Raw genomic sequence first — 15,790 nt, forward strand, 5'->3', positions numbered from 1 at the left:
TAGTCAGGTAATTTCACATGTTGACAGATCAGTAATTGTCCCCCTCTCACTGTGATAAGTAATATTATTCCTTGCTGCCCCCTGCCCCACTCAAATCGTTTATACAAGAAAGAGTAAAGTTCCGCTTCATATTGGGACATCAGGTTTTCACCTGAGGGTTACACAAACCTCCCTGGTGTAGTGTGGAGAAACATTTATAAATCTGTATTAATAAATACCAATTTAATATTAATTTAAAAATATTTCCCAGGCCTACTTCTACAGGAAATGGTGTTTCTCTGAGAAAGATCCCCAGAGACCTAAAGGAGACAAGAATGAACTGCTTGGTTGAGCTCTCAGCAGAGTTGACCGAAACTTTCAGTTGTCCACTGGGTTTCAGTTGTCCATTGCGACAGGAATAATACAGCCTTGAAAGATGGTCCATGGGTTGGGCATTTGGCTTTGTGGTTAAGAGCCCAGGTTAAGATGCTCCACTTTGAAGTCTCTGGTTTTTTTTTTTTTTTTTTTTTTTTTTTTTTTTCTTTTTTTCTCTCAGCCCTGGCTCCAGATTTCAGCTTCCTGTCAATGCGGACCTTGAGAGGCAATGGTGACGGCTGAGGCAGCTGGTGACTGCCACCCATGTGGAAGACGTACGTCAAGTTTCCAGCTTTTGGCTTTGACTCTGTCCCTGCTTAGGTGCTGTGAATACTTGGGGGAGTGAATCAGTCAATGGAAGTTCTGGCTGTCTCTCTCCCTCTCTGCTTTTCTGCCTTTTAAACAAATTAAGAACCATGTCCAAAACTAGCAGATGCCATAAATGACACTACCTCTCCTTTGGCTATCCATCAAACTGGTTTAAATTAAGTTTTTAGGGTGGTTATGGATGGATGATTGCATAGCCTTTGGTTAGCCAGCAAAGGTTTGTCCTATGGAAACACTACTTGTGGCACCATTTTAAAGCATCACTGGGTACATGGAGCTGTTTCATGGCTAGATTATCAGACAACATGATCTAGCTCTCTGGAACAGACTCAGATGGATTTTGGGACATGCAGTCATGGCCTGGTTTTGAAATCTAGGTCCTTGTTTTGGCAGCATACTAGTGGGATTAGTATTTATTTCATTGCTAGTAATGACTAGTGTTGAGTTTGCCAGTGCATCCTGACCAGGATTAAATGCCACTGTGTAATCTTTGTCTTTTCAGATGATTCAACATCTCTGTCCAACAGAAGACACAGAGAGACTACTTATATGCAGATGCAGACAGTGTTGTCCAAACAAACTTGTGATCAATGGATTCTGACAATGCACTGGATTTGAACTCAGCCACTGAAAGAGGACTAACTTTGCCTTGGCTCAAAAGTTGGGTGTGAAAACTGAAATAACATCTAGGATCTTGGAAGGTAAAATCTAATGTTCCCTAGTGTGATGGCTAATTTTGGATGTGCTGACTAGACTGAGGAAAGTCTGTAGAATTGGTAAAGCATTCCTCTGAATGTGTCTATGATGGCATTTCCAGCGGTTGGCTTGAGGGTCATGTTACTGATGGGGTCACCCACCTTCAATGTGGGCAGGCACCGTGAGAGTGGAATTGATGGGACAGGAAGTAGAAGAAAGTGGAAAAACTGTCTCTGGTTCTTGTGATGTGGGTGTGTTTGCTGCTGTGGCTGCCCTTGGATTTTTGGATTTTCCCCAACTACCTCCTGAATGTTTGTGGGCCTTAGTCCTAGGACTGCGGGCTGTACCATTGGTCTCCTGGGTTCTGAGGCTTCTGGCCTCTTGGACTGAGTTATTGCTATTGGGCTTCCAGTGTGCAGATGACCACTCTAAAGCTTTTCAACCTCTCTCTGTGAACATGAGAGCCAGTCTCCTAATATACTTCTTTTGGTTCTGTTTCTCTGGAAAACACTGATGAAATTTCTTATCAAACATAAGGATCTGATGCAAACCATTTGAGTCAGTCAGCTACTCACTGATTGCGATGGAGCAAGACATAAGAGGTCTACTCTGAAGCTGTTTGAGACCAGATAAAGCCCATGATCTCTGCAATCAAGACCCCATTACTCTTCCCACTGCCTAGAAAAATGTTGTCAAGGTAATTGCTGGATTTCTCTATTTTAGAAAACTGGGCTCTGCTTCCCTTAGAATCACATAGACAAAGTCTGTAACAGGCTGCCCTCTACTGCCTCCTGTAAGGCCTACGTTTCTGCATTTACTGCACTGCAGTAAATAATGCTAGCTTTGTTTGATTGCATATCTTTTGGCTGATGGTACCTGTCCAAATCTAGGGAGCCCATTCTGGAACCTTCCTGGTCTGGCAGCACCTTCCATCCCTCAACCCCTGCCCTGGTTTATTGCCAGCAAATATATTTCAAAATGCTTTGAAATTAAAGGGAAGAACATTTTTGCTCAATGGGCATCAGAAAGGCAACACTGATAAGATGACTTAGTTTGGGATGAAATGGTTAAACCGAGAGCAAGCAATTACTTGGATGGCTTTTCTTGGGAGGGGCTCCAGTGATTGGCTATTCTCGGTAGGATGGGTCATGGGGGTGGATTGCTGCAGGGCCTGGGCCCTTTTTCACTTTCCGAGTATTTTTCAGCCAGGTCTCTGGACCTTCTCTCTTCTGAATCGGGTGGGAGCGATGCAGGACATGGGAAGGAGCACTCTCAGCAGGAAGCCACGGTGGACGGTCCCTGGCAACTTTCATGCTCCAATGGTAGTTTACAACGAAGAGCAGGAGGAGCGAATATTCAGTGGGTGTTCCGTGGTCACACCCCCTCCCCATCCCTCTCTTGGGGGTTACCAGCCTTCCTCTCCTTCCCATCCCTTTCTAAGTTTCCTTCCCCAGGGTCACCTTTGCATCTCGGAAACACCAGAGTTTCACACACCTCTTTTGTCACCTCTTCTGCTCACAGGCCACAAGGACGCCCACCTTCGCTGCATCGAGGTGCACAGCCAGACCCTCATTCAGCTGGAGCGCGGGTTCACAGCCACGGGTCAGACCTGCGTCACCATCGTTGGACCACTTAGGGCCCGGCAGTGGCTGATGGACATGATCTGCAACGGGGGGAGCCCTGACTCATGCACTCGGGCCCGAGGTGGGTCTCCTTGTGGAACTGTGACTGGTCAGTGATGGAGTCCTGGCACAGGATGGAGTCCTAGGCTGTAGGAGAATTGCTTGGGTGACTGGGAGTTTGGGTGGTGCCCTGAGTCCACTGCGGGTGGGGGGACCTGGAGCCACAGTCATTTCTGTGGCATGAACTCAGTTTGCAGGAAGGTAGTGGGGAGGTGGCAAGGGTCACTTGGAGAGGCCTGGGCTGGGGTGACATCCTCGCTTGTAGTGTCCCCTGGTGGGGATCCTGGCCTGCTCTGGGGCCCCAGTCATGATCCTGGGTGCTCCCTTCACAGGGCCATGAGGAGCTGCAGCGTGTGCAGGGCCAGCCCCTGACGGAGGTTGACCTGGCTGCCTCCTTTAGACTGCATCTCAGCGCCAGCTGCGTGTCTTCCATCAGCAGGGTGAGTGCGACCATCTCTCCTGAGGCTGCTCTGGCTTTCCCTGTCCAGTTGGTTGACCGTTTCCAATCGCATTGGAGTTCACACTGTCCCTAATAAAGGATGGTCTCTCCTGAGAAACATGGAGGGAAAGTCTTGTCTTGGCTCTTGGTGAAGACATTTGAAGTCCTGGGTCTAGTCTGTCCTCACCAGACTATGCGAAGTTATCCAATAAAACAAGCTGCATACTGTGTGCAGCCTTTGGTGTGCTGTCCCCTTTCCTCCAGATGAGTTTATTTAGCCCAGAAGGAGCTTTCCTGGGTGAGCCTGGTGCTGAGGTCTGGACAGCCTGTGCTGACTTTGGGGAAGTCTAGTCCAGGGATGGAGCTAGATGTAAGACAGCTTATTTCTTTGAAGGATTTATTTATTTATTTGAAAGGCAGAGTTACAGAGAGGGAGGGAAAGAGAGAGAGAGGGAGGGAGAGAGAGAGGGAGGGAGAGAGAGAGGTCTCTTCCACCTGCTGGTTCACTCCCCAAATGGCTGCAACGCTTGGAGTTAGGTGGATCCAAAGCCAGGAGCCAGGAACTTCTTCCGGGTCTTATGGATGCAGGGGCCCAAGGATTTGGGCCATCCTCTGCTGCTTTCCCAGGCACATTAGCAGGGAGCTGGATCAGAAATGGAGTAGCCAGGACTCGAACTAATGTCCATATGAGATGCTGTAGCCATAGGCTCTGCCACAGCGCCGGCCCCAAGACAGCCCTTCCATGAACCGTGTCCCTCAAATGAGGAGCTTGGCTGGGCTGTTCTGAGTGTTAAGTAAAATGAGGGGCTTTTGAAAAGAAAGAACCCTATGGGGAGCCCCAGGATTCTCCTGGACCTTAATATACAGACAAATGAGGAGAAAGGAAAGGAAGGAGGGGTCCAGACAGAGACAGAGGTACTGCTCACTCACCTGCTGGGGACATGGGCAGCCAGGCAACTTTGTGATCGTGAGTTACCCAGGCATTGTCCCTGATTACCAGAAGTTTGGATATGTGAAGAAGGGGTGGCTTTCTGGAAGCAAAGGGCCTGGGATCCCTAAATACGTGAGTAAATTGACTTAAAGTGAACCTTCCTAAATCTCCACTCAGGAACTTTCTCCTGAATGCCAGAATTACATATGGCTCTCTCTACCCAAGACCATGGCAAAAGGAAAATGTCCTCTCGCATTTCTCCAAACCAGCTCCTCTCTTCTGCGTCTTTATTTTACAGAGGCTACTGTAGTCATCCAGGAGAGATGATGAAGTCTTAGGCCAGAATGGAGGTGGTAAAAGTGTTAGGAAACAGTTGAATTTGGAGTATGCTTTGAACCTAGTAACACTTTGTCATTATGTGGTTTTTACATGGCCAATTACAACACAAAATATACAAATATCATACAGCAGATTCACATCAGAAAATCACTTGTGAATCCAGCTGCAAGAAAACCAAGCCACACTCTTTTCAAAGGGAAAATCATGTTTGCTTTCTAATAATTTATCAATTCACATCCCCTAAAGAAGGGAAAAAACTTTACTTTTGTAATACATACTTTCATGAAAAGCATTTTCATCCTTAATTAATTTTTTTAAGATTTATTTAATTATTTGAAAGGCAGAGTTACAGAGAGGCAGAGGCAGAGAGAGAGAGAGAGAGCGAGCGAGAGAGCAAGAGCAAGCCTTCCATCTGCTGGTTCACTCCCCAAATGGCTGCAATGGTCAGAGTTGTGCCAATCCAAAGTCAGGAGCCAGGAGCTTCTTCCTGGCCTCCCACGCGGGTGCAGTGGCCCAAGGACTTAGGCCATCTTCTGCTGCTTTCCCAGGCAGTAGCAGAGAGCTGGATTGGAAGTGGAACCCTGGGACTTGAACTGACGCCCATAGGGGATGCTGGCACTGCAGGCGGTGGCTTTACCTGCTACGCCATAGTGCTGGCCCCCTTAATTAACTTTCATACCAAGAATGATCAGATTAGCACTTTGTCTTTTTGAAGCTGTACATATGATATCTAAATTCCAGTCACCAAAAGTTTCTGTGTGGTCACAGACCGGGTATCCCAGTGTGGGAGTTTCTATCTCAGACACTGGAGTGAGGGTACATGCATTTACATACCTGTCTGCCACTAAGTAGCTTTCGATCTTTGGTGAGTTCCTGACTTTCCTAACATACAGAGCAGGACAATAATAGTAACGGCTTCAGGTAGACCTTTTTCCCTTTTGTGCCTTTGCTTACATGCTTTCACAGCCTTGTTTTCTAATGGAACTACAGTTTTGTATAGGTCTTCCGTACCTCCCTAGTTCTGAGAGGGGATTGCTGGTTGACTGAAGCCAATCAGGACATCTACTTTGTAACTCTTACTGGTCCAGCAATGAGTAGCTGTCCCGTATTAGTTTAATCAGCAGTCGGGAAAGGACATGTGTTCCACACCTGGATGTAGGGCTCCCCCTGCTTTTCTTCTGCTGTTGGAAGAGATGCTGGGGCTGGATCTGTGGTGTAGTGGGTAAAGCTGCTGCCTGCAATGCCAGCATCCCATATGGGCTCTGGTTCCAGTCCAGGCTGCTCCACTTCCAATCTGGCTCTCTGGTATGGCCTGGGAAAGCAGAAGAAGATGGCCCAAGTCCCTGGGCCCCTGCTCCCACATGGGCGACCCTGAAGAAGCTCCTGGCTTCTGCCTGGCCCAGCCCTGACCATTGTGGCCATTTGGGGAATGAACCAGGATGTTGAAGATCTCCCTCTCCATCTTTGCTTCTCCTTTTCTGTAACTCTTTCAAATAAATAAATAAATAAATAAATAAATCTTTTCAAAAAAGAGATACAGTTAGTATGGTGCAAAAAATTGCCTCTGACAGCTGTCTGTGGACAATAAAGACATCAACAGGACAGTACTGACTAGGAGGAGAGCAGAGATCAAAGAGCCTGGAGGCTTGAGAATGTAGTTGAGCAAACGGTACTCTTCCTGAGTCCCAGTTATGTTAGCTGAGAATGCTCTTAATGCTTTAGGTTGTTTGAGCTAGGATTTTCTGATACCTGTAGTCTAATGCTTCCAAACTGCTCCAGGACTTGTGACGTGATGAGCAGTAAGTGCATTAATTACAGAAAAGCACGTTTTCAGAGTATTGACCAGTTCCAAAGCATGAGCTGTTATTCTAAAGCTTAGGATTCATAGATGGCCACAGGCTGGGCTCTGGATGTGGGCCAGGCTTTGGCAGGAAATAGAGTAATGAGAAGTGGGGAGAAGTAAGGTGGTGGTACAGGACAGGGACAGGTGGGATAGGTGGGCAGAAGAATCCTCCATTTTTATTTCCAGTTCACAGTGAAGGTGAAGACATGCTAGTCTTTCTAATGGATGAGCATTAGACGTGGGTGTCAGCCATGGGGTCTGAACCAGTTGTTTTGAGGATGGAAGAGGGATAGAGGCCAAGGTTCTGAGGTCTAGGTGAGACAGTCATGGGGCTGCTTAGGGAGATGCTCCTCCCATTCTGGCAGAAATAGAATTACTGGTTATTTGGCATTGATTAGTTTCTTCCCAGATCCCTTGGGAAAAGTACCAGAACTTTTGGGAAAAGTAGTATTACATCTGTATCACAGTGTTAATGAGGCTTGATGATCACTGTCCACTTGACTGAAAGGCCTCTGAAGTGAGGGTCTGGAAGTTGTTGACAACTGAAGAAAAGGCCCAGAAGGCAGGCCGGCGCTGTGGCATAGCAGGTAAAGCCGCCGCCTGCAGCCCATATGGGACATGTGTTCCACACAACCAGCCCATATGGGTGCTGGTTGGAGTCCCGGCTGCTCCACTTCAAATCCAGCTCTCTGCTATGGCCTGGGAAAGCAGTAGAAGATGGCCCAAGCCCTTGGGCCCCTGATCTCATATGGGAGACCTGGAAGAAGCTCCTGGCTCCTGGCTTTGGATTGGCGCAGCTCCAGCTGTTGCAGCCATTTGGGGAGTGAACCAGCAGATGGAAGGCACTCTCTCTCTCTCTCTCTCTTCCTCTCCTCTCTCTGTGTAACTCTGACTTTCAAATAAATAAATAAAATCTTAAAAAAAAAAAAAAAAGAAAAAGAAAAGGCCCAGAAGGGACAAGACACTTTCACTCTTGACGTATTCCATACCCATGCGTGGTGTGGAGTGGGAGTCCGGGGTACAACGTGAGATGCTCCTGCTCTTGCATCATTTAAATCTGGGACATTTGAGGTGACTTTGGGCCCGAGTAAAGACAGGTAGAGCAGATGCTCAGGAGGCAAATCTGGGCTGCAGATGTGTGACTGGGTGGGAACATCAGTATTACCAGCTGAGGCTGCTGGTGAGTCCACCTAGGAAGTGTGTGAAGTTTCAGGGAGAAAAGGCAAGCGGCTAACGATGGACGCCATGGGAAGACTGACAGTTAAGTGATGAAAAACAGTAAGGCGCGCCTGGAGAAGTCGATAAAGACGGTCAAGGCAGAGAGGGAGGAAACTGTGATAGTGTGAAATGTGTATCTGGTTTTCATCCCGTTTCCTAACAGTTCTTGAAACTCTTGGCGTCTCTGAATTGATAAGCGTCTTATATTCTAAGGCAATGACTGGGGGCTGGGACCCATAAATTGCTTCAGAATTGGATCTGGTCACAGGAAAGACCTCTGCAGTATCCGAACACTGGAACCCTGGACCCCATCCACCAATATGGAGGGCAGAGAGGAACTGGAGCTTCAGCTCATCACCAGAGCCGATGATTTAGTCCAGTCTGTAATGAAGCTTCCAGAAAAACCTTACATGATTTGCTTAGGGTCTATTCTGGGCAGTTGAACAGGGACAAGTTCCTGGAGGGTGGCTTGGTGCTTCCCACACCACCTGGCCCTCCGCATCTCTTTATCTGTATGCATGACTCTGGGACACAATCCAATGACATCGCTAGGCCCAGGAAGTTTTCAGATCCATTACAATCTTAGGGATCACAATGGTCTATAAGGCTTGTCATGTAGGAAATGTTGTTATGTGTCCTATGACTGCAGTTTGTTTCCAACATGTAGAGAAGGCAGAGAGTGAAATGAAGAGGAAAGGAGGGTACTGGATGGTTCCTGCTAATATGTAAAGGGCTTAGGCGTGTTTTGGAGGGGAAAGAATGAGGATCGGCTCTGCAGATAGGAGGCAGGGGTGGGCTAAAATTGGACAACCAGGAGCTTAGGAACCTAGAGCAGAACCAATCTTCTCTAAAAGCAGAGTTCCCAGGCTGGAGTGGTGCTGATGGCTCACCTAAGCGCAGGGATCTCTGATGACTGCAGGGGCTGTGGAAGCATTGCTCTGAGAGTTTGTGTCAGAGGCTTTGTTAATTCTCTTGGTGTGAAGTCCTTTTTGGCCTGGGTGATGGTGAGTGGCACCCTGAACTGCAAGGGGAAGGTATGAGTACCTAATTGCTTGGGGGCACAAGAACAGGCAGTGATTAGAAAACCAGGCAGTAAGTCATGACAGTGTAGGCAAAAAAAAGAGAAAGGAGCAGCAGCAGGTGATGGAAAGAGAAGAGTATCACTAAATAAGAGGAAAAAAGTGTACAGGTAGAAAGTTTAAAATAGTTACAGGTGCTGTGGCAGTGTAGGGGAAACTGAGAACCATTATAGTCACTCTCTAGCATTTTGGACTTAAAACAACTGTCAAAATTATGACAGAAATGAAAGGAATCATGAATAGACAAAGAGTAATGACATCGCATCAGTATACCCTTGGCTCTGAACAGGAAAATTCTGCCATCCTCCAGTTTTGTGGAGCTGTGATTTCCAAGGCAGTGCATAAGGCTACAGTATCCATATAATATGTCTGATAATTATCTGATAAATATATTTGAAATATTATAACATCTCAGTAATATTATGTAGGTTAGAGGGAAAAGTCCTTTCTCAGTTAATGAAAACCTAAATTTTTTCAAAGAAACTATCTGTACCATATTCTTGAGGCATTTAAAACCAGGTCAATAAAAGTTGCCACTATTTTCATCATGGTTAGAGTGAACTAATTGTTATTTATTTTACTTTAAAGTGGTGGGTGTGGGAGGTACTGCTAAAATAGTTCAAAAAATGTTTGGAAGTGCTCTACATTTTTAATTGGGTCAAGGAAGCATATTTCATATACAGTTTTATTTTCAACCATCTAGAAGTTGAGAGAATAAGCACATACCTATTTGGTCTCTTCAGAGCCATGATGGGAACTTTCCTTCTCATTCCAGGGTAACATTCCTCATTCATCCCCCTGCCCAAAACACCTGTTAGGGTTTTGTTGCTTTGTATTCCAGAGTAGTAACATTCTGAGCCTCTTTGAAAATAATTCCACTGGAGTGATTCCTGGGCATTTAGCACAACATTGTTAGTGAAAAAGAAGGGATCAGACTTTTTAGGAAAAAAAGAGCAAAGGTCCCTTTTGGAGCAGAACTGAGTAGGTGTTAAAAATGGTGGTTCTTAGTAGCTAGAGGCTGTAGCATTTGGGTATCTTCCTGGCCTCTATTTCTTGTTGATTATTATTTTTTAAAATTTTATTTATTTGAGAGGTAGAGTTACAATGAGAGGGAGAGACAGAGAGAAAGGTCTTCCATCCACTGGTTCACTCCCCAAATAGCCACAACTTCTGGAGCTGGCAGATCAGAAGCCAGGAGCCAGGAGCCCTCTCTGGATCTCCCACTTGGTGCAGAGGCCCAAGCATTTGGGCCATCCTCCACTTCCTTCCCAGGCCGCAAGAGAGCTGGATCGGAAGAGGAGCAGCTGGGAGTAGAACCAGTGCCCATATGGGATGCCAGCGCTGCAGGTAGAGGATTAACCTACTGCGCCACAGAGCTGGCCCTTCTTACTGCTTATTTAGCAAACACTTGTGCTATACAGGTTGAGCATCCCTAATGTAAAAATATGAAATCTGGAAAGTTCCAAAATTCAAAACTTTTTGAGTGCTGACCTGATTCCTGATACAGGTAGAAAATTCCATACCACGAAACTTTGTTTCATACACAAAATTATTAAAAAATGCTTATAAAATTTACTTCATATTATGTGTATAAAGTATATATGAAACATAAATGAATTTCGTGTTTAGGTTTGGGTCCCATCCCACATTATGAATATGTGAATATAATGCAAATATTCCTAAATCCTAAAATAGCTGAAATACTTCTGGTTCCAAGCATTTTATATAAGGAGTACTCAACCTGTGATTAACACAAAATTCACATGCCTTATATCTGAGTTACGGTTACTACTTGGTTATTTTTTCTTATGATACTCTCAAGAACATATGCCAATCTCCCCCTTTCCCAAATGCCAAACATTTCTCTGGCAATATTGCATAAAAGTAATTTTTATATTTTATTCCAAAATCTGTACACAATCCATTGACTTGGATCAGTCAGATCAGAACCAAACCAGTTAGTTGCCCGATAAAAATAGACACACTAGCTGTTTACAGACATCTTTTTTAATGTTTTACTTTAAAACAATAATCCCAGTAAAAGAGAGCAAAGGAAATTAGATTTTAATGGTAGCTTGAAATGGATATGATATTCCTGACTTATTTGTTTTCAGGAAACAGACAATTGCATTTCCTAGATGACTTTTAGAACTGCTCACTTAAATGCACACAATTATATTAAATTAAGTTTCTCTTACAAAAACACAACCATGTCATTTAAGGCAAAAAAATCAGCTTCTGGGGAGATAAGTTAATATTTATATTTCCTCAGTCTGATTAAATGAAGTGATCTGCTAATTTGGTTGGCCAGGTTTCACCATTCCTTATGTTCTGCTTTGCAAATGGGTGTGAGAAGTGTTCACTCTGTGCCCGATTTCCTCCTTCCGCAGACTTGTTTTACTTGCAAATTAGGAACTTTCAGAATCACTGAGCCTGTCACTCAGAGGTGAGAAAGGCACCTTAGAACAAGAGTTAAGGACTTAAAAATTCAGGAAGATGTCTTACTTCAAAAACAAAAACAAAAACAAAAAAAAACCTTGGAATCTACAGGTATTAATTTAGTTCAACAAAATGCAAACATTTAGATTGGACAAAGCAAAATTTTTTAGTTAACCTCCTATCAAGGAAATTTGCAGTTAAATATTAGCTTGGTCAACCCCACATGTTGAAGAAGGCAACAAACTTGTCTGAGAAAGCATGGAGCTACCCAGTGGTCAGTAAATTGTGCTTCAAGACACCATTTGGGATTGCCCAGTGGGACTTTGCGAAGTGTAAGTGGGAGGCCTGTCTCATTTTCATAGAGTAACACAACAGACAGAACCTTACAGTTTTCACACAATACAATTACCATTCATCTCCAAGAAGGTTTGTGCTAGAGCAAGATAGACACAAAATGGTCATGGCTTCAATGTTTCCAAGTTTTTCACAACATGATTTGTCACATTTTGCTTGGATTAAGACCTCTGCGTTGCCTTCAGTCTGTTTCTGGATCTTCAGTCTTCAGCAGTGCTGCATGAACTGTACTGTTTGAGGTCTAAGTAGGGGTCCCCAATACATTCAGAATTCCTGCTGCCAGTGGGGACTGACTCAGGACACAGCATGTCCAAGAATCAGTGCTACCTGAAAGCTGCTGCCACCTTCCTCTTCCTTGGTTAATATTTGCAAATGGCTGGCCAAGTTCATGGCAAGTATCTGTATTTGGGTAGTGGAGGGGTGTGTGTGTGTATTGGTGTGTTTACATGTATAACATCCTTGGGAAAGTGTATCACTGCTTGGATTGAGTGGAGACATGGGTGGATGAAAAATTGCATGTCACGATTTATTCACATTCTATGCTTGGACAATGAAAACAACTGCTGTAAAAGCATGGCAGACTTATTTGAACTGGAGTGTAAAATCTAGAATCTGTACTCTGTGGGTCTTCAGCAGCCAAGAAGATTCTGAATGATACACTCCAGGGCAGTGTGTTAGAATCCAAGTGAGGTGAGAGGAGGAAGCATTTCAGTGTTTATCCAAAGGGACAAGGATTTAAAAGGGTGGAGAAGCACATCTTAGATAGTGTAGAATGTATTTACTTGGGGATGGAGGCTGGTGAAGACCTGCTGAAGTTCAGGGAGTCCTTCCCCTGCCTGCCAGCTGATATCCCTGTGCATTCTCTTTGGCTGCTGGAGAAGTTTTTCTGGGGGCAGCACTGATGTTTGCCAAGGTTAAAGGTCTTCCTTTCTTGAGTTCTTCAGTGGCTGGGATTGAAATCAACTGAAACGCTGAGTCTCGTCTCTCCTTGCCTTTTGAATGCCATTCCTTTGGCTCTTAGGTTCTGATGGTCTGAGACAGCTAGACTGTGTGCTTTCCAATAAATACGTTTTTCATTTTGCTTCCCTGACCTTTCTGCAGCCATGATATATTATTATGTTTTGATTTGCCTGTGCTATTAGGTTTCTAATTGTAAATGTTTATACCAGGAAACAGAACTAGCAATTTCAGAATTGGGACAACATTTCTGGGGAGGGGGGAATAGAAAATAGTCACAACAGTATAAAAAGTAAAGGACGTTTAGGTTTAGCCTTTCATATGCAAAATGTACTACACAATAGCAAAAGACATTCAGGGCATATTAAAAAATAAATACCTTGAAAAATTCTCTGTTTATATATAAGGAAAGTTTAGGTAGTTGAATATCCTAGCAATACTTACTTTCTAAAAAAGTCTGACTCTTTCATTTTGGTTTGCTTCTCTTCCTCTCATTGCCTTTTGTGTGGGAAGTGATTTTCTTTTAACTTCATCTACTTCCTGGTATTGTTTCTGAATTCCTTTCGTGCCCTTCCTATCTCAGTCCCCCTCAAATGTCCCATTCCCCTGTCCTGCCTTTATGTCAGTTAAATGAGAATAGCTTTTCACACTTGGCCTTCATGTGGGCAATTTCGGCAAGCTTGGGGTTGGTGCCATTGTAGAGAGACCAGCCCAATCGCACTGGCTCTTCTAATAATCAATATTCCATAAGCTTATGTGGAAGCTGAGCACATACGAAGTTGATTCTGCCATCAGAGAATGTTTCCATAAGGTCAGTCTGTTTGCCCCACTGGCCCTGAATTTCATTACTCCCACATCTTCTAATCGAAGAACATTCTTGTCGGAAAGAACAACATGAAAATGATGTGCAAAACTGCTTGCCACAGCGCTAAGTCACCAAAAGCACACAAATTGACATTCAAATTACATGAATTATAAAACGACTGAATAGGAATGGGTTGGCAAATATATCTTGAAATAAGCAGCCATTTCTATTATTCCCAAATTCTGCTTTACTCGAGACCTTGTTAGCAGCTGTTGTTAGCCGTTGTGTTTAAATATACATGATGGCCTAATTTGAAAATGTGTTTTCTATTTAGTCATAAAGCAGAAATGCCTGAAATTTGAAGATGTTGACTCTCATCATTTCGCAACACAATGTCAAGTCTTCTAACTGACCTAATCTTGACATGTCCACACGCCCCATAGCAATAGCAGCGTTTGATTTCTCAGGAGTTTAAACTCAAGGTACATTACTAAATGAGTGAGTTAATGTTGATGCACCTTGGAATTTCAGCCATCCCTAAACATGCATTTTCATGCAATTAAAAGATAACAGGCCTATAAACTGCCTTTCATGTTCCTCCTGATTCTTGCAATTTCAACTTTTTTGACGGGCTTTCAAAATAGTTCATGCAATGATATGTATGGCTAAAGGAACTGCTATGCCTAGAAAGAAAACAAAGAACTTATTTCAGTTTGACATGAGGCAAGCTGAGGGCGTCTGTACTTTCTCCTGCCTTACAAATGCTCTGAGATGATCGTGATCTTCCAGTCCTTAGAGAGTCTGCTGCAAAAGCAGCTTCCCTGGCAGGCTGCGGCGCGGAATCAAAAGTGTCTGTCTCTGTCTCCTCAGGACCCACCTCTTCATCAGTTATAAACAATTTGGATTCCCTCCATTTGGGGTAAAAATCTTGGCTGCCTCTGGAGCCACTTGACTCACTCCCTGAAAGCTGGACGTTCAGTTCCTCCGTCGACCTGATCAGGTTTTGTACAGATAAAGATTTGCCCAAGTCCTTGGGCACCGTCGGGTGGACAGACAACAGAGTTTCTCCTCCCATGTCAAAGCTTTTCCTCAGAGAACGGTCCTTGGTCAGAGTCGACTGTGCAATCTGAACACTTTCCTTGGAGGCAACAAGGCAGGTGGTGACATCGGAAATGCCTTCCTGGAGGCCTGCGGGGTTTGGGTGCAAGGTCTCTGGCCTGGGCAGATGCTTGATGGCTGGGAGAGGAGGTGGGATTTGTAAAGTTGTTGGGGCTGCTGGCTTGGGTGCCACGGTTATTTGGTTTGCAATGTTGGTGGCCGCTGCTGTGGAGCCGTCGCCTTGACTCATTGGCACCTGTGTTGCTTGACTGTGCATAGTAGGGCTAAGCGCGTAGAAAGTCTGAGCACTGAACTCATTTGGCGTCAGAATGAACTGCAGGCCTCGTGAGATGTTGGCACTGGCTGATCTGGTCAAGCAGCCACTGTTTTGTGCGGAACTGGACAGATCTTTGCTATCCACAGGGCTCTGATAGTCAGACGTCTGTTCACATTCAAAAGGTGGGATCTGGAAGGAAGCCAAGGCGAGAGCCGAGGCGGAGCCTTTCCGGAGGACCTGCTGGTAGATGTCCAGCAGGCAGTCCAGCTTGGATTCAATGGACTGGACCTAAAGGTGGGGAAAATGATCGCATATGAGGATAACCTGTTATTAAGAACAGACTTCATGTCTGAAATCCAAAATGAAATCAGAGGGTGTCAATACAGTTGGGTAAATATTGGTGAATGCAACACCTAGCCAGAGAATCTTCAAGAGAGAGACACTTTGGCTCCTGCCTCTGCTTCTTTAAAATGGACAGTCGATGTTCTTAGAAGTCACACAAGTGCAATAAAAGTGCAACTTCAAGACTCTTCATCCCTATCAGATTGCCTTCCTCCCAATGAAGACATCCTGGAACTTCATGGCATTTTAGTAAGGAATTTAAGCTTTAAAAAAATTAAGACCTCACCTATCTATCTAGGTGGTTTTTATTTTAAAAATAAAGGCACAAAATGCTTGAAAATAAATACTTGGAATATGTATGATGAAACTGGAGGAGCAATTTGATTTCTGGTTCTGGAAAATTGTATTTGTATGTGAAGATACAGCCTAAGGGTTAACAAACATTCAATATGTCATCATATTTATTATCAGATTTGCTCTTACTTAAAAAAGAGTGCACTAAAAGAAGACACAATGAAAACAACTAAAAATAACCAAAACACAGATGAAAAATAGAATTTTGCTCTTTTACTATTGAAAATCTATAATTGCTTCCAGTTAAGTATTAATT

General features: G+C 44.3%; 2 protein-coding genes across 4 annotated transcripts in view; one reads left to right on the top strand and one right to left on the bottom strand.

Annotated features, from left to right (window-relative positions):
• Positions 1 to 2,594: 2,594 nt before the first annotated feature.
• On the top strand, positions 2,595 to 3,116 carry LOC108177342 (KH homology domain-containing protein 1-like). The gene is made up of 2 exons (XM_017344835.3): positions 2,595 to 2,736; positions 2,899 to 3,116. Exons 1-2 carry the CDS (start codon positions 2,625 to 2,627, stop codon positions 3,114 to 3,116), a joined length of 330 nt encoding a protein of 109 aa, XP_017200324.2. The 5' UTR covers positions 2,595 to 2,624.
• Positions 3,117 to 10,899: 7,783 nt separating this feature from the next.
• The window catches only part of KCNQ5 (potassium voltage-gated channel subfamily Q member 5), a 634,869-nt gene continuing 629,978 nt past the window's right edge, over positions 10,900 to 15,790 (bottom strand). For all 3 annotated transcript variants that reach the window (XM_051854552.2, XM_051854551.2, XM_051854550.2), the window contains one exon: positions 10,900 to 15,126. In XM_051854552.2, the coding sequence (XP_051710512.2) occupies positions 14,167 to 15,126 (960 nt within the window). In that variant the 3' untranslated portion in view covers positions 10,900 to 14,166. The remainder of the gene's footprint in view (positions 15,127 to 15,790) is intronic.

Source organism: Oryctolagus cuniculus, chromosome 5 (genome assembly GCF_964237555.1).
Source record: "Oryctolagus cuniculus chromosome 5, mOryCun1.1, whole genome shotgun sequence".
NCBI classification, from domain to species: Eukaryota; Metazoa; Chordata; class Mammalia; order Lagomorpha; family Leporidae; genus Oryctolagus; species Oryctolagus cuniculus.

Coding starts and splice junctions, on each gene's coding strand:
- LOC108177342 (XM_017344835.3), top strand. CDS start 2,625: ATGCAGGACATGGGAAGGAGCACTCTCAGCAGGAAGCCACGGTGGACG. Junction 2,737..2,898: donor GCAGGAGGAGCGAATATTCA/GTGGGTGTTCCG, acceptor TTCTGCTCACAG/GCCACAAGGACGCCCACCTT.